The 23492-nt window shown below is 36.6% G+C and overlaps 2 protein-coding genes across 2 annotated transcripts; both read right to left on the bottom strand.

Moving 5' to 3' along the window:
• Positions 1-1511: 1511 nt before the first annotated feature.
• LOC108680233 (RING finger and CHY zinc finger domain-containing protein 1-like) lies at positions 1512-11859 on the bottom strand. The gene is made up of 7 exons (XM_018169017.2): positions 11661-11859; positions 11065-11226; positions 10340-10495; positions 9251-9433; positions 5893-5988; positions 5279-5378; positions 1512-4855 (listed from the first exon to the last, which is right to left on the bottom strand). Exons 1-7 carry the CDS (start codon positions 11712-11714, stop codon positions 4215-4217), a joined length of 1392 nt encoding a protein of 463 aa, XP_018024506.1. The 5' UTR covers positions 11715-11859; the 3' UTR covers positions 1512-4214.
• A 1066-nt stretch (positions 11860-12925) lies between these two features.
• On the bottom strand, positions 12926-21551 carry LOC108680227 (ribosome production factor 1). Its single transcript, XM_018169013.2, has 6 exons — positions 21321-21551; positions 16221-16409; positions 15016-15217; positions 14618-14729; positions 13776-13928; positions 12926-13115 (listed from the first exon to the last, which is right to left on the bottom strand). Exons 1-6 carry the CDS (start codon positions 21405-21407, stop codon positions 12956-12958), a joined length of 903 nt encoding a protein of 300 aa, XP_018024502.1. The 5' UTR covers positions 21408-21551; the 3' UTR covers positions 12926-12955.
• Between the last annotated feature and the right edge of the window lie 1941 nt (positions 21552-23492).

Below are 23492 nucleotides of genomic sequence, written 5' to 3'. Positions count from 1 at the left end.
TTCGAGAGTAGATTGTCCTTGTAATATTTCCGAGGCGTTCCACGAAGCAATAATATTACTATTTTAAACTACGATCGTTAACAGCAATCGTCATTCCGTAGTGCGTAAAGTACGTAAATTTTCTCAGCACGCGGTTACAAGACTGGCAACACGCTCAGGCCATCACAATGATCCCTGGTTACACGCTCAGGTGATCACGAAGATCTCTGGTCATGTGACCTCCAAAATTTAAAACGAAGTCCCAGTAGCGTCATCAGTGAAGTTAAGTTCAAAATTCGTGTTCCGCACACGTTATTAATTCGTTGTTAATGCATTGGATGCCGTAGTATTTTTCTGTTATGCGTTGGATATCGACGTATCTTTCAAATTACTCAAACTGCATCTGCAGGAAATGACGAAATATTAAATTCATTGAGACAACATCTTCATGCAACATTTTATCTGCTAAACAATGTTACGTGTAGAAAAAATTGTTGTCTGGTGAACAGCGGAAATTGGATACTTCTATTCTGGCTGTCATTTTAATTCTTGGGATATTATTCAATTTCTGAACGAGTTCGTCAGTAAATTAATCGATTTTTTTGTCAATCGCTTTTCGCAGTATTTTTTTCTTCACGGGAAAAAACGTCGGAAAAATCCTGAATTTGAAAACCTGCCGGAAATACCACTATGTCCGTAAGTTGTCATTTACAAATCGCTCTACAATTTTAATCACATTGTGGTTGGATAAACATTCCCTTTTACGCACATTGCAATTTTGTTCCGCAAACTAGTTCTGTGTTCGAATCTGCATTTTTGAAGAAACCGTCACGTGTTTCCAACGTCAAATTTTCACATGGCGATTGCCATCTAAAGAGATGTTTCTGGTAGGCTGCAGTTTGATGTTCATCGAAATAAAGAGTATGCCACACTGCCACTATCATGTAGCTAAATCATTTTTTTTCTCTCTCGATGAAACTTGCCGTACTTCGATCTCTAGGCTGCAGATAAAAAGTTGGAAGACTATCGCCGATCCGGCGAACTTGAAGCTCGATTCTTCTACCTTTTTCCATCATTAACCAACATACCACATCATACCACTTGTAGATAAAAATTTGTAACGGAATAATAAAAAGCAATATTGGAACCTGTTTCGTTCATCCTTGCCGCTGAATGCAATTCATGATGTGCTCTATTTTGTAGGTTTTGTTCCCATCTAAAATTTTTTCCGACCGGTAAATTTTCCGACACTTGTAGCAACGTCATTACAACAAAAAACCAAATGATCACTGGTAGAGTTCAAACTAACACTCGACGGCCTTATTGATGCAACGACGATAACAATTTCATAAATAATAACTGAACAATCTCTTTGTACAAGTAACATTAAGTTCATCATCAGTACATTAACAATTCCCTTACAGCTGCCACGCTTGGCTTTCAAAATTGTCACACGGCCTGAACATAACTATAACCAGAGAATTCCCTTCATTACCAGAAGTAGGATTGATCTCAAAAGCTGAACTCAAAAATGAACTCGGTAAAAAAATATATACTTTATTGGACTGACCTATCATCGCGCTTAACAAAGGTAAAATCGGTTGAATCAAACGCATCTGTGTCACACTGAAACCAAAATTCCAGAAGCGTGCGTGAAGACAAGTAATACGTGACCACAGAGGCCAGATCTGCAAACAAAACATGTAAATAAATCTATCGATTGTTTAAAATCTTCTCGGGCAACATTTTAAGACTGTAATTTACTGGTAAAATTACGATAGTCTTCCTCCAACCCAACACAAAGACATATCACGCGTACGAGTCCGCCTGCTAAGCAATACAGACGCTCCAGGAACAATGTTTGGCAGAATTTTCATAGTAACAATCAACATAGAACAACGTTTCCCTAACAAAAACAAACTCCATTAAATGAGGCAAGAATTTCTCTTGCGTAATTCCCAGTCATAGAAAAGCCCCTCGAGATTCAGACAAACCCAAGTTATTAGCGGAAAGAAAAGGATTAATCTGGCCGAGTTGTTATGAAAATTAACTACTCCAATTACAAATATAGATTAGTTCCTCCAAACCAAATTAATATAGTAACACTCAAGTTGAAACCAGCATGAGTTCTGCCAAGCAGATACTATGATTAGATCCCCGAAATAGAAAATTTAGGCGAGCTTGTACAGAGAGTAATTATTGGCGATCATATAGATGGAGCCATTTTCCCAACAACCATGAACCAGACATAAAACGAGATATTTGTACAACCAGTAAGCAAAATAATAGCGTGCTAACGTTGAGCGCTTCTTATGCTACCTACACAACTTGAATCGCTAATATTTAAGCCTTTACCAGCTTTCCGACATGACGCCAAAGCCTGTAGATTATCTTTTCCGAAACTGATCACTTGAGGCATAATGGCTATATCAACTTAGAGTAAATCTAATGTTATACACACATCACAGTGAAAATAACGGAGCATTTACAATAAATCTAATCTAGAGCAAAATATTTACTTTCCCAAGTAACACCTGCTCGGTTATTTCGCAAACGGAACAAACACAAAGATAAGCCTACTAATGTACGTACACTATAGATGTTGACGTAAAGTTGCCGTATCTAATAAAATAACACTAATCCCTTGCCTTATTCACAACATTTAATATGAAAGCAGCGCTCATCAAACAAAGATCGTACTCCTCAGAATACTTCGTATTCGGAGACTGCGATGTCAGCGAGCATTCACAACTCAGCTGCTCCATCTACACTCGTTGGCGGAAGGCACTGGGCGAATAAGTAGAATGTAGTAGAATAATAGTAATAGTATGCGCGAAATTTACCTGCGCTTCTGAGATAGGTAGAAGAAAATAAAGAACATAATGTGATAGCGCGCTAAGAAAATAAAGCATTGGCACGATTTAGGGAAACTGGCGAAGACCTTAAGAAGAATTTTAGTCGGCAATAAAAAAAAAATACGAAAGCTGAAAGACACAGCAAGAGAATGACGAAACTCATGGAAGACGTTTTCCTGAATGAAATTGCGGACGAGAAGCAGGCAGTCTTAATTCAATAGAAGACAATTTGTAGAGCTCTAGCATCCGCGACTTATTGTGTCAATAGCAAGTACAATATTACTTCCAGCACCAAAGATACGTATACAGGCGTATTCGTCATGTTGAATAAATCCGTCGCATACCGGTATATTCTAACATATATTAGTTGCTCTCTGAAATATGTACACAATACATTATCTTTTTCTAATTTTGTTTTCGGTTGCTCTTCATTAAGGAAAGAACTAGATTACGGAAATCTAAACGAACTTTTTTAATAGAAGATTTGATATAGAAATAACTTCCCATGCATCTCAAGGCGTGCCATAAACAGGCTGGCACTCTCACACCGCTGAATGTAGCTAATATCCAGCCTTTAATTGAGTCGGAACTAACGAAAGATTCATTGTTGAAATAGTTCAGGACACTTAGCTCGAAAGGTGAGCTGTTCCTGGGATACGTTGGAGGAACTTTTTGCAATCAGGGGATAACGGATACAAATAATATCACATGAAAATAACAAAATTTAAACAAAAACAATATATAGACGAGGACTAACAGACAAAGGGTGAAATGTCACTTTAATGAAATATGGATAACATCGACAAGTAACATTCATCGTCACTAACAATTGCAACAAAGAAGAAGAAATGAGCAACAGTCATGAAAAGGAATCGTCAAAAGGAAACATGATTTCGCACCGAGATATTGATTTCCGCAAATATCATGGTGAGTAAACCGAAGGTTAAAGGTATCAACGCATTGCCGTTTAGTTGAATAACTAATAAAGGCATCACAACTTTTGATTACTTTACATCATAAAGTTACACTCAGCTGATATAATTTGCTTACTAGTACAATAACTACACTTTTGTGGTTCCTTTGCAAAAAAAAAAAAAAATAACGCAAGTAATTGAGTTATTTTTCCTAATCTCAACACCTATTTCCGATATGAGCATTACGAAACTAGTATGACAAGATGAGCACACTACGCAACTTTCTAAGATAAGCACTACGAAACTAACACGGCCACAATTACGGATACTTGATTGATGCAAAATGTTCACTCTGCAGTTCTTCTGATTCAGTCCCCATTTTTAGGATAGCGGCCTCTGAAGTTACTCGCCATGAAGAGTAATTTTCATGTCGAAAATCCAATCGCATTATTGAAGACTAGCTCTGTCACTCTAACTCACCATTATCGCCAGTATCAAAATCATCGTCTTCATCTGTGACCCAATCGCTGGCTTCTGCTTCATCAAGCTCAGCTTCCTGGCCGTTGATTTGAACAGATAAGACTACGGGCGGAGTGCTATCGCCAGATAAAAAGCTACTAAAATCGTCGTCATCAACGTCCTCGACACCCATGATGTCGTGCAAGCCGTGCACAAGACCTTGCAGTATGGCGGCGAGGCCTCCTTCTGCGTGATCGGTTGTATCGTCGTTCTCAAGCTCTTCCAGTGACACGGGCTCGAATAGGTGCAGTTCTTCACTAGCCGTTACTGCTCCCGGAGTTCCTCTTTTGGAAGCAGTAGTCTCTTGGGGCACCACTGACGTTGCAATCGTCAAGTCTGCTTCGGGTGTCACGACAGCCACGCTGGACGACACCGAGGTGGCATTTGGAGTGAGATGAGCCACATTTGACGAGTTTGAACTCTCGAGTCCTGTAACGGAATCACTAAATGTTGATGCAGCAGCGTCCATGGACTCTGCAGCAGGTAAGCTAGAAGAAACAACGTCAGTACGTTGATTGCTGCCACCGACGTCGGTGCTCTGACACTGCACTACTAGGGAGCCGATGTTCGCATCGGTGTCACGCGATACTGGAATAAACATCATACATTAGCAAGTATAACCAAGTTATCGGATGCAATACAGAAGTTTCAGGCTGTGATTACGCCATCACAAGCGCCAAGCGGTAGTCTGCTGTCATAAAAGGCATCTTTATTCAGTTACAAGTAGTCATGAAGAGCAGCCCTCTATCTATTACACACCACCGCAAAATGATCAGCATCACAAGGTTCAAGCATCAACAAAATATTATCAAATAAAAATGGTCCATAACTCAAATAAAGTAAAAAAAATAAGTCATTTGAGAATAAAAAGTGATAAATACCCTCATTAATAGGTAGACATAGAATCTAGAAAAAACTGCAAAGATAAAATTAAAATAAAAGCTACTTTAATTGGTAAAGAAAAAACCAGAGGCTAAACAATAATTTGAAGTACTGAGGACGTAAACTAACTTTTCTTCCTGCGCAGAAAGCTTCCACCGGACCTGGAAGTGTTGTAAGAGCCGCAAAGTTTGCACTTCAAACCGTCAACATGGAATATCACAATGCTTTCCTGCAATTACGACTTTCATTAGTGGACAACTTAGTACTTATTCACTCAGGTCAGACAAAGACAGATACACGATTAGTAATTGGAGAAATAATTGGTAAATACATATCAAGTTACATCAATTTCTTAATAAGTATACATTCGAAATTAATAAACTAAAACAAACATTCAAGCGCTACTTGTTAAGAATACTTTCAATGATCCCAAATGACCAGTTTTTCACAAGATTTAGCCCCTCGTTATGAATGGCAGTCATAGTTCATATGGGGTTCTGTTCAAAGTATTTTTGATTCACCTTATCGCACATATAGGTATTTATAATTTAAATGATAGGTATCTGTTACTGGATCAGGATAGATCGCAGCCCTGGGGCCATACTTTCAAAACTCGCTAAGTGAACGTAAGTACTTACGCTCTATTTTCTTGTCTTTGGTGGATTTTGCATGAAAGGACGTCAATGATTGGCTGATGAACTTACGATCTCTTAACTTTTTTTGAAAGTATAGGCCCTGGTCACCTTGTTGCAGTCCCTGCAGTTGACCTGACAGCACACGCCGCGATACGATGGCGGCATGGGCGTCTCTCTGATGATCTGGTCCAGCTCCTCCCATTGCTGACAATGATAACAAATAAAACATATTTTTGCATCATTCGACATAAAAATCATACATTGTCAAAAAAATATCAACTGGGTATAGACAGAAAAATAAAGTTCTTGTGCAACCAGTGAATATTGAAATTTTTCAGCATCGTCGCAGGCGGTAACAAATAAAACATATGAGCTGTTATGTTTCAGTAATAAAATCAGCAATGATGAAAGAACATGAGCATTAATGCTCAAGGGACATTAATGGATAAGAGAAACAACATGTTGAGATTTTATGCAGGTTTCGAAAATATAACAAAATTGATAGGCTATTTGACATGCCTGCCATATTTCAACTTGTGGGTTACTTGTGGGTTAGAGTGCCAACCAAATTAATGGTAACAAATAAAATTCAACTTTTCCGTACTCTCGCCCCCTAAAAGTGTTCCTTTGACCTTAAAATAAAGCCGAAAAAATTGAATACTTCAATATTTACTAGTTGCACAAGAACTTTATTTTTCTGTCTATGCCCAGTTGATATTTTCTGACAATATTTGATTTTTACGTGCAAGAAGCATGAGTGTAAATTTCTTCTTCGCAACAGGAAATTAACAGTTGAATTGCATATTCTTTGCTGGCAATGCTTTGTTAAAGTTTATTTTCTATTAAACTATTTGTTTGACCAGAAATTATATCGTCATGTCGTGCAGTAAAGACCTCCACAAGACTGCTGGAGAGGTTACAATGTAATTGCTCGTAATTCGTACTACAGGAACAAATGAAACAATAGCGTAAGGATTACTTGTTTCACGTAGGATACAGTATATCAGTGAGACATATTGTAGAATACCATTATATTAGCAACTGACTTCGAGAAAAATTAGTGACCATAGATGCCTTTGCGTCAGTAATTATGAACATATATTAACTGATCCCGTTTTTGTTTCACACAGGTGACTAAAGATAGCTGCATAATGCCGAACTCAATTTCATCTACCAGTGCTATCACACACACTCGTGGCAGTTGGCTAATGGGAGGCACGTCTGAAAGTATCTCAGGGTCCAAACTAACATCAAATTGGCAGGTTCTGAGCAGATTTTTTACCTACACACACTAGACAAGAGAACTATTCAAGAAAATGCTGCCACACTGCTCAAAAATTAATCAATTTTTGAGAAAAAGTAAGAATTGTCACAGCCCCCCTTATGTCACCATCGGCCAGCCTGCTGGCCACTCGCCTTCCGAGCTCTTGATTTCCGTTTCCCGACTCCCGCCTCACTCTTTCTTACGGAGCCACCAGATGGTCAGATTCAATAAATGCTCGAATCTGCCGCTTGACTTCTGTGGTTAGTGATCTCTTTGATGTTGCGCATGAAGATGCATGAAATTTAATCAAGATTCCAAAAGACCGAAATTTCTTGCTTGCACAGAGAGAAAGGAAGGCGTTGAAGTTAAGTGGAATTGATATGGTGCTTCATGGTATGGAAAAAAGACGACATGGTAGAGACCAATCGCAGGAAAAAGAAGAAATGTGAAGATGAGCGTAAGTCAGGAGTGTTTTGATACCACTGCCAGCAGCACAGGCACAAAAGTTGGAGCATGTGCAACATGCTCCAACAGAACTTACTGCTTCAGAAGCTTCAGCACCCACTTATTAGTTTAGCAGGCAGGCAACATGTTCTCGAATTGATTATAGCTACTGTTTTTAATCTGTTAATGTGATGTTCCAGTGATCCAAGTATCAAGTTATATGAACACTCCTCACAAGCATGGAGCCAAATAGACAAAACAAAACCAGGAAGTAGTGCTAATGATAAAACAGTTTCAGCCATCCTGAAACCAGAAACTGAATCTATTATTGTGTTCTGTCAAAACCAGTTTCAGATAATGCAGCTAAGAGATGACTTCAAAGAATTATTGCAGTTGCCTCTGAAATATCTCGGTAACGAGCTAAATGATTTTCACATTAATTCACCGGGTGTCTATCACAGAGCACGCTGGATGGCATGAATGATAATACAGCTTGAAAATTTACCGTTTCGATTCCAGTTTCATCTTGCACAGTCTAAATTCAAAAGGCTTCTACAGTTCAATGGATTTACTGTGAAACTGTATCTTCAAGCATTATACACATGTACGTTTGCAGCAATTTTTCCACGAAAAGATCTGCATTAACTCAAAGATCTTGTTGCTCATGGAACAGTTAATAAGTCAATTTTCAATGCAGCCACAAGACATTCATGCGCCACTTATGGTACTTGACTGAAACTCTTGTGCTATTTGCTTCCTTTGATTCAGAAGTTACTGATCCAGAAAAGCGCAAAATGGTACAACCTTGTCGAAATCCGGTGAAAACCTTCCTACACCTAGAGTTGAATCTCTGGATGACCGAACTTGATCTGAGTTGACTCTGTAAAACTTCGTCTCAACTAACACACACACAAGCTTTTTGAGGCAATGCAAATTGAAACTAACTTCATACAGCAGGAGCCTGACACATGTAAAATCCTTGAACAGTACTGCATAAGTTGTCAGGACGTGCAGACGCTGAAAATTGTCAACGACGCTGCTGAACGTGGTATTACTTCGATAACAAACTTCAACTCCGAGTTGACTAACCAAGAGGAGCAAAAGCAGTTCCTGCTTCAGGGCAGTCTCATTTGCAAAAACTCAACATTCATCTTGTAACCAGTAAATGGAGTCAGTTTATTACAATTTTTGGTTAATGCCCTCTGCCTCGCGGCCTATGCAATTGAAAAAAAATCTCGACCACGAGACCAACAAAAATCCAAACTTTCTTTTGGTTGGCACCCCATAATGTTGGCACTACATGACGTTTCCCTTCAATCTCTAACATATTTACAAAGCACACTCTGGCGAAATACTCAACATGGTTATAAGCTGGGCCAATATGTTCGCACGACATCGTATCCAGGCATTTACGGCAACAAAATAGTCAGGCATCTTGCATAGCAGGAAACATCTCGATTGCAATGAACATCAAATGAAGATAAATCAAGTAAAAATAACATGCTCTCGTAATTTCGACAATGCCGCTTATAGCAAGAAACGTCATGATTTCAATGAACAATAAAAGAAGATTACATTTAAATTTTCAGGAACAATAGTAGAGGTCTAGAGATTAAATGACGTACTCAGGTCATCTAGAGTTGCAATTTGCATTACCGGTACTTGAATAAAACATTAAGATTTAACCTTAACATTGGTTAAGATTAAATTAATATTACGTGCGTATATTATCATTAGAATAAGGTTAATGTTACGTACTCTGGTCATCTCGAACATGGACTTGCCACAGACGGGGCAGGAGGAAATATTCTGCCTGATGAGCTGCTCGTAGCAGGACGAGTGTAGGAAGTGGTGGCAGGACGGCACGTGCGCCGTGTCTCTGGCGCTGTGGATGTCCTCCAGACACACGGGGCACTGCCGCTCACTGGCGCCCGGCAGACACTGCAATGAACACGAATAAATGGCATCTACTGTACTGTGTTGCGTGCAGTGGAAAACTGGCCGCTCACTGGCGCCGGGCAAGCACTGCAATGAACACAAATAAATGGCATCTAATGCAGTGTTAAGTGCAGTGGAAAACTGGTCTCTCACTGGTGCCCGGCAAACACTGCAATGAACACAAATAAATGGCATCTAATGTAGTGTTAAGTGCAGTGGAAAACTGGCCTCTCACTGGTGCCCGGCAAACACTGCAATGAACACAAATAAATGGCATCTAATGCAGTGTTAAGTGCAGTGGAAAACTGGTCTCTCACTGGCACCGGGCAAACACTGCAATTAACTCGAATAAATGGCATTTAATGTACTGTGTTGAATACGGTAGAAAACTATAAATGAAGCTTGCCTCATGTTAATGGGATTCTGATAAGCCCAATACAATACATTTTAAGGCACATTAGTAAAGCAAAAGTACTTCACGTTTCTTTCTGGTCAATACACTTCTCATAAAGCTTAATCAACTCAAGTTTCAAAGGACGCTACAAGTTGACTAAGAGCCTGGTCATATCTAAGAATACAAGTTTTGCAATTAAAACAACTAGAAATATCTGTAATACCAACCTTGTTACACCGAATATTTTTAAGCAATTGCAGCGTCTTAGGTTAAGCCTAGAGCGGATTACATATGTACTCCACCGAGGACGGAGGTTGTAATTCGGTCTTGTTGATTATATTTTAGAAGAGAAACTTGCCTGATAGGATTTTTTACCCAAATAAACAATGATTGAAGCCGAGATGCTTTTTTATCTCAATCTATAAATGACATAAGCCTGTATACATACCACCAATCTGGCCAGTTTTCAGCACTACCACTAAAGTGTCAAGGTAATGAGTAAGGGTTTTAGTTACCTGGTGTTTGTTAGCGAGGTGGTTGGGTAAGCAGCTGCAGCAGGTGTCACAGTGCGTGTATTTCTCACGACCTCCAACACGACACAAGCGGCAGCCGTCGCAGTGGAACTGGCCCAGATCGCGGTCATCGTAGAGCGCGCACACCAGGCACGAATACTGCCACCACAAACATAATTATGTTAACTTTTTGTTGTATGCGATGCATCTAGAGCATTAACAAAATATCAAAATTACGCTGCAAGTGATGCAACATATCTAGAGCAGCAAGAAAATATAGAATTTAACTAACCTACAACTACACTGATCGTATAACTATAAACTGAACATATTTCTGGACCAATCAAGATACCTACCATGAACTATAACCACAGTAGACTGGTAATTAGCAGACAAAACATTGTTGATCGTTTTAATTGCAATAATTATCAATATTGTACTGCAACAAAACTACAACTGTATCGGAGAACATCTTCTCCTGACCACATTGGCCAGCAAGTATTGAGAAAAGTGGTGTGCAATATTAATACAATTTTGGCCCGTAAGCACTGCTGTACATTATTATTATCTAATAAGTACTGATGTGCAATATTTTTGGTCATGAATTTTTGAAATATAATATTCTCGACCAGCAAGTATTGATGTACAATATTATCGTCCAGCAAGTATTAAAGTATAACATTCTCGTCCAGCAATTAATGATTGACAGGAACACCAGTTGCCGGCACCTTGCCAAAGCGCTGGCCGCAGTGGGCGCACTCAGCGGCCTTAGGTTGCGTGGCGTCGCAGGCGAGGCAGACGACGGAGGTGACAGCGAACCTGTTGATGTTGTGCTCCTCAGCGTCGTCGTGACACAGGCGACACACGTACGCCCTCGAGCACTCAGGACACTGCAAATTGTCACAAGTTACTTCTTGTCTCATCTGATTACTGCACGTAACTTCTACTCTTATCCAACTACTGAATATTAATTCCTATCTCTAAAACTATTGAAAGTTACTGTTCGTCTTAACTAATTATTGCATGTAGTTTCTAACCTTATAAAAATGTTGCAGGTTACTTTGATCTTTTACTCATTTGGATCAAATTTGAGAGCTGATACACTGACAACATTATTTGGCACTCGACACAATTGAATGTTAATGGCTCATTGGTAGCTGTTATATGGATTTAATGACAAAAAATATAAAATACTAACACATGTCATTTCAAGCTACATTGATGACTTCTACAGAAAGTATTTCAAGTCCATAATGAGAATATAGTTAAGAAAGTTCGAATCAATTTGCTCCAGATACAAATTAAGATATGTTGGGGCACTCACAACAAGCTTGCAGTGTCGCTGATAGTGGGGACAGTTGTACTCTTTGTACTCCATTTTTTTCAAAGACTATATAAATAGAATTGGAAATTAAGACACACAAATAAGAGGAACAGAGCGAGACAAAGACCTCAGAATATGGACTTAGAGGTAAACAACTAGTTAAGAATGAATCAAAACTAACTACAAGGTGGGCCTTGAACAAAAAAAAAACATATCCAAGAATTAGGTTCCGATAGCGACCACGAAGGGAAAATTAATAATGAAAGATTATTCAATTTCGAAATAGAATACGAACTCCCAATTTTTCATTTTTGCCAGGCAAGAATGTGATCACAGGATGCCATCCTACCGCAGCATAATAGCATACTGTAGTATTAAGCACTTAAGAACAACCTGGCCTTTGAATAAGTATACCAAATAAATTCAAGTAGCAAACTGGCAAGCCCATACGCCAATGAATCGTATGTCGGAATGTACGTGAGATATCTTCATGTATTAATCATAGAAGACTTAAACTTGGCATAAAGCATAACAATTGTTTGTGGCAGTTAATTACTCAACAAATATCCAATTAATTCCATCCCCTATCATTAAAGAAAAGCGTAACGTAAAAATTTTAACGATTTCCATTTATATCCGTGATTAAATCTGACTCGAGGTTTGAGGGGACGTCAGCACAAGACCCCTAACATGAGCACGAGTCTTCTGGCGTCTGTGGCACACACCGAGCTTCCACTTCACCAGGCGTTCTACGGTGAAATAACGTTGATTAAAACATGTTCCAACGGAATCAACTCCCGACAAACGTTTCTACAACGTCATTAGCCGGGTATCTGACGTTGTAATAACGTTGATTAAACGTTATTTCAGTTAAATCAATTCCTAATCAACGTTTTTTCAACGCCGCGTGCCTTGGAGGTACGTCAGAGCCAGGCATTAGGTAAAGTGAGAAAAAACTAACACGTTGTCAAGAAGCAAGAAGAAGCTCGTGCCCAAGCCCTCTGCAAGGAACTGTAATGCATTTCATCGAGTTAACATAGACAACAGTAAATCATATTTGGCTGAAGTAACGCTGGCAAATCAAGTGATGACTACGATTACCCTACTTAAATAATAACCATGTAACTTGGTGAAAAGTAACAGATGAATGCTAAGCAAATTTTCAACATCAGCTGGTACAAATTCCGTCAAATTATTAATTCATCGCTCACAATGTTAGTCTCTGGGTAGGATGTCGAGAATAATGGGGCAAATAAAACATTCGAGACGCAAATATTTGATTATTTTAGTGATGTCTATAGAACAAATCTTGTCCTGCTGGTCTCCTGTTCCCTGGGTTTGTAGACCCACTCGTAGTCTCCCTCCATGACGCCTTCTTGCAGCCACATCAGCTTCAGGGTGAAACGCGGGCCCAGCTCCCGCAAGCCAACTTTCTCTTCGGAGCGGAACTGGTATCTGCAAGTAAAATATCGGACGGAAGTTTCAAATGTCCAGTGGCCGTACAATAAAAATTATTTAAGTGCACATAGCAGCCTCAGGTACTTAAGCTACCGTACTCACACGTAGTACGCCGTACGGTAGCTTAAGTACCTACCCATAAGCACCCAAGTCCACACAGCGATCGATTTCTTATCTTAAATTGGTGTGTTTAGCTTGAAAACTGTCAGTAATTAGCTGATGTAGTCACAAACTTGCAAGTAATTTTGATTGTATAGACTCAGGTCATCCAATTCATCGAAGTTAACCTAGTGCTTTTGTTGATTTTCAAATTACAAGCGTTAAAACAAACACTAGAATGTGAATTATAATCAATTATAAATAGCTTCATTACACTTTTCAGTGGTTGACTGATAAGAAAAAACATTAGTAAAGTTGAGAGAAACTATTCCAGTGGTTTTTAGATAATTAAACCTTTTTCTTAGAGAGAGGAAAACAATAAAAAAACTAATTATATCCCGATTCTAAACATGTCGTACATTCCACTAGCTGTCGTCATTTGCGAGAATATTGCAAGCCATTTCATTTTAAAAATAACGACCCTAGTAAATAAAAGTAATTCATCAGACTCTTGAGAGCCATTTCGGTTCTACACTAACAGCCATAGTAGGCACTTACAAGTGGTTTCTGAAGAAGATAAAGTCCCTCTGGTTGTGGAAGGTACATACGCGGCGCCCCTTGAAGTTGGGCGAGTAATGGAACACGGCGCCCAGCATACGGGACACTTGCCGACCGAGCCGTGTGGTGAAGTGGTTCAGCAACACCTCAGGTCTGTCAACAACACGTCACATTTTTAGCGCATTTTCTCATTAATGGCAAAAAGGCGCCATTGTGCCCGTCATTTCCGTCCGTCCGTCCGTGACTTCAAGGACGGACGGACGAGAAAATGCGCTCTCTGTCACTCACTTCAGTGAGTACTGAGTTATATTTATTTATAATTTCTTACGAGATGTAGTAGAAAGACATTAATTTAAACAACAATTGGGCAAGCAATACACTGCATTGCCCTCAACCAAAATACGTAGCAGTTACTGATAAACTAAGTTAGCATTTGCGTCCATGCTTATTGATCACCTAAGATAATATACTTAGAATAAAACTACTTCAAAAACTATGAACATGAATTATCATTTTATTGTCAAACAGAGATATTGTGAGCAGTATATACCTCCATGTAAATTTTAAGCACAGATATTTTTTCAAAAAGAAAAAGAAACTAATGAGAATTTTAAGAACAGCTGCATTATTAAACTGACTAAAAAAGCATTAGGTTGCGAAAAAGTCACAAAAGTGGAGTCAATTTACTTAAATATGGAGCATATAAGAAGAACGATAGAGAAGGAGCCTAACAAATGATCCAACACTAAACATTCTTATTAAAAATGTTCCGATAAATTCTTTCAATCAAACACGAGTCATCAAAAAAGCCCTAAAATACAAAAAACATAAAAGGGAATCACCTCATTTTCATGATATCATTTGGATCTTTCCTGAGTTCTTTACAAACTTTGACGCCACTGAGACGGAAGTAAGCAGTAGGTCCTTCGGGCAGATGTGTGAGCAGCAATGAGTCTGAAATGAAGTTCAGATTACACTCGTTGAACAATTAAATTATATATTAAGTAATCAATTCACTTGAAGATGAGTAATGTAGGTACTTAACTTTAAGAAGACAAATTGAACAACAATACGAGTGTTTGGTAAAAACAGCACTACATATTAGTCATCCTGTTGTAACACAGAGAATCAATTAATAACTGTAATGCCACCAATTATGAGGATATAAATCACATTAATTTATTTTAATTCATGAGAAAAAATTAACAGAAGCAAGGTTGTTTGTGATGAACATCCTTACTTGGCTTCTTATTATCTTCATTGATGACGATTATATCAGTGAAACCACGGAGATGGGCAGCAATACCAAGCTGCTTGATTTTGGCATTCGCTTTCCATTTAACATAACTGTTTGGTATGACTCGCTTCAACTCCTTCAAGAACGTGATGGTGCGCGAGTGAGGGCGTGATGTGCAAGCAAGCAACACTTTGGGCTTTGCTTCCTGTCATGTAAAAATATTCAAATTTTTAATTCATGGCCATATAACAAAACAGTAACATTTCAATAAGCCATCTGAATTGATTCTAAGCCGATAGTACATAACAATGAATAAAGTCTACTAACACAAACAAAGTACACATAAAAAATTTGTTGGCCAAATGTGTTTGGATTGAAAGCAGCTTGAGTCAAAAGGCACCAAAGCAAAAGATATCCTAAAGAAAATGTGTGGAGAGTTTTATGCAAATGTATGTTTCCTTGGTACCTCACAATGTATAGAAAATGGGGTAAAATAAAATTCTAATGAAAAAAGCACCTCTATAAATAAATTTTATAGACATTTCTGAGACATGCAAAAATAGTTTGAAGATATTTATGCAGATGTAATAGAAATTTTTTAGTAATAAATGTAGAAGATGTGTGCTTGTATGGCAGACATAAAATAAATTAGTAAAAAATTGATACCGTAACAATTAAAATCAAATTAAAAACAAATGAATGAGAAATTCATAAGAGAAGAATTGATAAATAATTTATTAAAAATAAATTGAAAATGTAGAAGAATTGTAAGAAAAGTACCTTAAAACTAAAAAAGGTAACCTATGTTAAATAGAAATAAAGTAGAGAGAACATTCACTATGCACATTATTAACAAGCTCCTTATAAATTTCAACAAAGTCTGCTTTTCAGAGGTGCAGATTCAACATTATACTCATATTCATGATGCCATGTAAGGCAACAAAGGCAAAAATGGCACAACTTAAATATAATTTAGATGGCAATCAAGGTGAACATAGAATAATCACTGTATTTGCCTAGTTTCAGAGAAAAATTCTATTTCCAGTCTATTTTAGTACTAAAATTTAATTTTTGTATTTCTACCATTCTAGAACTTAGACAGGTGACAAATAAACCACACCAATTGTTATACTATATATAGGTACCTATATAAATGCAATTCAGTAGAGTGGTAGGTATATAATTTCTCAATAGCTCATAAATCTTACCTTTTGATAATATTCTTTATACGTGTCAATAGCTTCCTCAATCACAATTTCCTCCTCCTGTGCATCGTGAACAGCTGTTTCTTCATCTTCACGCTCGCCCTCGATGGAGCGAACTGGTTTTGTTGGCCAAGCATCTGGGCCTTGTTCGGCTACTACTTTCCTCTTCAAAAATTCGGCTTTTCTCCTTTCCTGCAAAATATTTAAAGCCCAAATTAATTGCTTTGGAAGAAATTGCATCAAACATTTGGCTTACAGTTCACATTAGTTTGTACTTGAAGGGAAAAAATTAATCCTAATAGGTATATTCTTTCAGCTTTGCTTAGGAAATAAATAGGTAGTTAAGACCGGAGTTATATGTCTCTCAGAAGAGTCAGAAACTACTAGTGTCATAGAACAAATTTGTCTCTTCTTGTGAAAACATTTAGAGATAAAATTATAAGGGTTGAAGAAAATACAAGGATCACCTGACATTTTGATATAATTTTTGAACAGGTCATAACCAATGAAAACGTGACATATTTTTGTGTTTTATTGTTTATTGTTGCTGCAAATTGATAATTCACCCTTGCACAGGTATTTTTAGTAAAAATTATGTCTATAACCTAACCCATAACCTATAAATGGCAAACCTCTCTGATTATCAAAGAGGCCAAATTGTTGGTGCCCATATGGCAGGTGCTACTGTGACAGAAACTTCACGAATGCTTGACGTTTTTATGGGTATGTCTCAAAAGTGATCACGGCTCTTGAAAGAGATGGGAAAACATCCACTGCAAATCACAGGTTTGGACAAAGGTCAAAGTTGTCTGAGTGTTACCTAAATCAAATTTTGAAGGGCAATCAAAAAGCATGGCTGTTAAAATTTTTGCATACCATAATGAACACCTACAGAACTCAGTTTCAATGAAGACAGTCTGCCAAGAGCTGCACAGATCTGGATTCTCTGGAATAGCTACACTTAAAAAATCTCTGGTTTCAAATACAATTGCTTCAAGGCATTTATAGTAGTGTAAAAAACCTCCAAAATTAGTCTTTCAAGCAGGGAAAAAATGTGATTTTCTCTTAAGAATCATCATTTACCTTATTTCCAACCTCTTATGTGTGGAGACAGCCAAATGAGTCATTTAATCCCAACTGCCTCCTCCAGACTGTGAAACACAGCATGGAATCTGTGATGGTCTGAAGGTGCTATTTCTTAGAATTCCAACAGACCAAGAATCAACAACCATGACTATTTATGATTTAGAGGACCCAGTTCATTCTACGTTTCAAGCACTGTTCTCGGAGGGGAATGCCATATATCAAGATAATGCCCCAATCCATACAGCTGGAATTGTTAAAAAATGGCACGAGGAACAGACTAATGAATTTGAGCATCTCATTGGGCCACCACAATCACAAGACCCAAATATTATCAAGCATTTATGGTCAATTTTAGAGATGCAAGTCAGAAGACAATTCCCACCACCATTGTCTTTAAGAGAGCTGGAGGGAGTTTTAACTGAAGGTATAGTTAATATTCCTTAGAAAATAATTCACAATTTGTATGAACCAACACCTCGGAGAATTGAGGCTGTAATTGCCGCAAAAGGCATACCAACCCCATACTGAAATATATTTTGTGGATTTCTCAGATATTTCCCTTATTTTGTCTAACCCCTGTGCATGTGTCCATCATCTTTCTAGTGTATTGGTGAAGTTTTAAAATAGCTGCTGGTGTGGATGAAAGCTCTTTGTCTATTTGTGGCTACCATAAGCAGTTTCAAACATGATCTGTGATTTCAAGCAGCCAAACATGATTTAAAGAAGCCAATGCCACCTAAAACAGATGAACAGATACTAGATGTCTTGCTGCTAAAATGAAACCCAAAAATTGTCCAAATGATCTAGTCTTGCTTTTAAAAAATTTTGTTTTGAGACATTTAAATTTTGTTGATTTCAAATTTCATAGTAGCAGACAATTTTCTATATACATATATCACTCAAAATACATCTTTCAAGATCACAAAATCTTTTCAATTTTTCTACAATTTAATAATGAGAAATTAATAATAAAATTTACCATTCAACTAATATGATTATTATCGAGGTTTATAAGCAAATTTTATCTGATGGTGGCATTAAGAACTGTTACACAGTGATAACATCAATAATTTGATACTAAATTATGTTCTATCATCACTTACAGGACAATCAGCACATTACCACAATGTGTTTAGGTCTGAATGAAGTATAAATAATATACGTTTAAAAATTACTTTTTAAAGACAACACTTCCAAAAAATCCAGTGTCTCTAATCTTACAGATGTACAATGAATTTCTCATTTAATTTTTGAATATTAAAAAAATTAATTTTTCAATTTTTTAATATAGGTATAAATTTTTTAATATATACATTTTTTCAACATTTGTTATCCTATTAATTGATTCATGCATTGCCTCTGACTTCACACAAGTGTGCAAAATTTCAGATCAATTAGACAGGTAAAAGTGTGTCAAATATCAGTTATAAGATTTGTAGCTGACAAAATTATTTTTTCAAATATTGAAACTTTTTTTTTATTTTCAAAATAATTTATTTTGACATTTGATTCATGCATTGTCTCCAATTTTACACAAGTGTGCAATTTTTCAGATCGATAGGATAAGTAGAAGTGTATTAAATTGATTACAAGATTTGTAGCAGACAGACAAACAAACAGACAAGAAGTGAAGTTAAAGAGAAGTGTTGTAAAATTGAATCATTTACCTTTTATATAAATTTTAGTCTTAAAAGACTATTCCTAATTAGAAATAAAAAATTGAGACAATTTTCAGCTTTCATGTTCATTCTGGTATTATACCAAGACAAACAACCTTGACAAAATAGAATCTTGACAATATTCCTCATAAGCATGGTGGCAAATAAAAATGAACTGATTCTAAAATCTCTCAGTTTTAGAATCAGTAAATTTTTATTTTTCTCATTTAATCAAAAATTTAATCAATTTTTTAAGTAGGTATGAGAAAGCTGGTATTTACAATACTTTTTGGTCTACTTATAAAGTTATAAGACTCAACAATGAACATGAGGAAAGGCAATAAAAATTTTATTCTTTGCCACTATGCCCATGAGTGACCAACCAAGAAACAAGCATCAATTCAAAATTCAATGAAATAAATAACCTATCAGTACATACTAAAATTTTACTTCTCAGAACAAGTTACTTGAAATCAGGGCTGGAAAAGTCCTATTTTTTCTGAAATATTGCGGCTCTAATATCATATATGGTAATTTCAGTAGGTTTGAACTCTTGCGGCTCTAATGTCTTGTATTTTTGTTTGATTGAAAAAATTGCAGTTTGCACTCTACAAATGTCATTTCATAATATTTCCAACTTCCGCAATCTGCACTTTTTCAACAATCCTGCCAAAATATCCTGCAAAGCGAAACAACAAGTCAACCTAAAACGATTCTTTATAGATCACGTAGTTGCAGTCATGTCAGAGCAGTCAGACTGCATTATCACATGATCAGTTGCCACTCAAGTGAAGACAAATGTTAGTGTTGACTGTTGTAGGGTAAAATTAGAGATTAGGGATAGCAAATGCACAGGACTTAGTAAAAAGTTTGTGGCTGCCAGCTTGTAAATGGCTTGTAATGGCTGAGATATGGAATTCACGGCTGAAAGAAATGGAATCACGGCTGGCAAATCCATAAAACCATGGCTACAAAAATTGTCGCAGCTTGCCAAGTAGATATATTATGTGCCTGCCTGAAATGAACTGGGATAAGAAGAGGTAATGAAAATGTCCATGAAAAAATAAGTCAAAAGAAAAAATACCCAAAATAGCTTTAAATTGGCATAAAAACGGCATATATAATTTTAAAATAACTTTTCAGATAACAAATAAATTGGATAGTTATATAGCATTGGGATAATAGACATTACACATTGATTTTGGATAAAAATTTGAATCCTTGACATTTAACGCCAAATTCATTAGGTAGCCAAATTAATGGTCAAAATTTTTAATTTATGGCTGTCAAAATAATTTTGCCACTAAGTCTTTTTCTACTAATCACTAATCTATCTTTATCCATCTAATATTTTTATTGTTTCTAGTTTAGCATTTAAAAATGTATCTGTTAATATAAAAATCTATACTAGTTCAATAGGTATTAGGTATTTTATAACTTGTATGTTTTAATGGCAATTGGCCAAGAGGGCCAAATTGGAAAATTTAGAATATTGGGCAGAAGTTTCCTATAGTAAAACTAAACCATCATTTTTACATTGATTTATACTACAGAAATTAGGAATATTGCAGAAATTATAAAAAGTTGAAAAAATGTTTTAAATTGGCCAAATTTACTTACAGGTATTTTTGTCTAATTCAAGGATGTCATCTGCCCAATTTTCCACTTGACTGCTAATTAATAACACCTTCTGGCTTCAAAATGACATACCGGTACTGTAAAATGGGGTAACTTAGACCACATTTCTTTTATAAATGATGCCATTTTTTTACTAGCTAAATTAAACTTGAATTGAAACATGCAAAATACAGGTCTATACTCTAGTTTTTTAGAATCAGTTCATTTTTAATTTCCTCATTTACTCAAGATTTTAACCAATTTCTCAAGTATGATAATGCTGGTATCCATGATACTTTACTAGTCTACTTATAGGACTCAAAAATGAACTTGAGACAGAGTCTAAAAAACTCTCTGCTTTGCCACTATGCCTTACTTTTTTTCTAAATAATTGGCTGAAGACTGAGAAATATATTAAATGCAAGAATTTCAATCTAAATGTGTCGGCAAGATCTTCTGAAGGCGAAAATTTTGCCAATAATGCGTTGCCGTAGGTCTTTAAATCTTCGTTCACTCTCTGCACAGTGGCTCGTGCTGGCCTGCTACCTAGCCTCTAGGTAGGTAAGTAGTGGCTAGATCTGGCCTAAAAGACTAGGAATTATCATCAACATCAAGCAATCACAAAATATTTCAATAATAAACTAAACAAAGTTAAAACTGACAACAACAAAACATAAATTAATATGACAGAAAATTGAATTCCAAATCCCTCAAGTTCACAATGAGTAGTAAATTGACTCACCCTCCTCTTGATTCGTAAATACTTTTTGTAAAGTTTACGGCGATTTTCCTTATTTTTAATGTGATTTATTTCTTCGATTGATTTCATTTTTACTGTTTATTTTACAAGAAATTATATTGATTGTAAAAAAACAGTTGAACAGTGCCCAATAAACGAAGTTTATCTTCACAGTCCACGAGGTTAGACCTTACATCCGCGATCGCAACATTAGTTCTGCCAGCATATGTCCCGAGAATTTCGACTTGAATGCCCAAGCTTTTCCGCTAAATGCATTCAGTTCATGGTTGTTTTCATGACCTATTACAGGTACCATTTTTGATAAAACCTATCACAGTTGATTTCAAATTAAAAATTATTCATACTTCCAACAATATACAAGCCATTAAAAATAAGTTGCTCGACCAAAATTATAAACTCTGTCATTCGTATCGGCCCTGTAATAGTGTTGAATTTTACGCTGAAGTGGCAACACGCGGATGAACAGCCGCACTCTGTTTTGGACTTGGTTTTGCGACTAAGATGGGCATTGAATTGATATAGTTACAAATTACAATAGTAACAATAGATTTGGTTAGTACGAGACAATGTGTTACTAATCTAAGTGTAGTAGGCCTATAGCTTTACGAGTACCGTCATATAATTGTTGCTTCTTCGTCATATGCCCTAGTTCTTGTTGACCATGATCTGCATTAGAGAATGTTATAGCCTATGTAGTGTCCACTGAGCTTATTAGTTTTCAATTAGGAATACGTTTACAAATTAGGTATAAGTGTATAACAACTTCACGTTATTGTAAGCTAAATGTAGGTAACGTGAAAAGTAAGGCGCTGGCAGAGGCCAGAGTGGAACAGGAAGCAGCCGAGGAAGGCAACAAATTATTAAATGCATAGGCTATAAGGCTACCAACCATTATATTTTTATGGTTGCTGATGAAATTTGCAATAGGCCTACCTACCATCTATGTGATATAGGCTAGGCCTATATATTAGATATTTTCCTTATATATTTGTGTAAACAAGTACCCCAGCCTCCTCAGGTTATTTGAATTAATATCTTTATTCTCTTTCCAGAAAATTTGCCGTCCTTTGCATAATTTCATCCACTGAAGAAAAGGAGGCTTTCCAAGATCACAAGATGGGTAAGTTTGACCCATTAGTGGCTGCGGCCTGCGGCCCAGCTTTGAAATATCCATAAATTAAATTTCAGAAACCATTTTAAGAAAGTAAGAAGTACCTATTATATGAAATATTTATTCATATTTATTTTTAAAAATTTTGCCCATTGAAGGTTTAAATGGCACTTGAAGAATTCATTAAATGCAGTCAGTACATAAAATTTTTCTTTATAATTAAAATTTTGTTTATTCAAATAAAAAATTAGTATAATAACAGTTTAATTTAATCAAGTTACAAACTTACAATACATGAAATAATTAAATATATATTGATATTTCCACCATTTGAAAAAATGCAGAAAGAGTGTCAATTCCATTGTCTGAAGGAAAACCTTCATTTAATAGCTCATATTTGAATTTGTGGACAGCACTGGTGGTGGGGCTATCATGCTATGGAATGTGGATGGAATCATGGAATGATTGTCAGATAGCTAAATAGTGTTGACTGAGGCATTATAAGGAAGCCTAAAAAACAAACTGGAAGCCGTGGTAGGGCTTTTTATGAGCCGATTTCAAGTGATCATACATGGTAACTTGCCCATGTATGATCATGGTAACTTGCCCAGGGACAGGGTTAATGTCTTTGCACCATAGTGGCAAAGCAGAGATCTTTTAGAATCAGTTCATTTTTAATTTACTCATTTATTCAAGATCTAAACCAATTTCTCATGTATGATGATGCTGGTATCCATGCCATGGTCAGGAAGATGTGCCAGGTGCGCGGGAATTTATATTGTCATTTTAACGACCTGCGTGGTGCGCCGTACTATGCCGGTAAAAGAAATGCGCTGTGCGCCGACAGCGCCGTACTTTTAGAAAGCTAAAATAGTTTAAATATGGACGCGCGGCAATGCAAATTACGTAATCACACTGACCGTACACTTGTTGCATTGTTTTTTGTTGCATTGAGATTTAATTTCTTTTGATAGTATTTTTGAATACTATGCGTCTCTATACATAATTTAAATCACTTTTCCTGTTAAGTTTGTGTACTTACA

Source organism: Hyalella azteca, unplaced genomic scaffold, assembly GCF_000764305.2.
Source record: "Hyalella azteca isolate HAZT.00-mixed unplaced genomic scaffold, Hazt_2.0.2 contig6926, whole genome shotgun sequence".
NCBI classification, from domain to species: domain Eukaryota; kingdom Metazoa; phylum Arthropoda; class Malacostraca; order Amphipoda; family Hyalellidae; genus Hyalella; species Hyalella azteca.
Note: the sequence above shows the minus strand (reverse complement) of the source record. Positions and strands in the feature narration are given on the sequence as shown.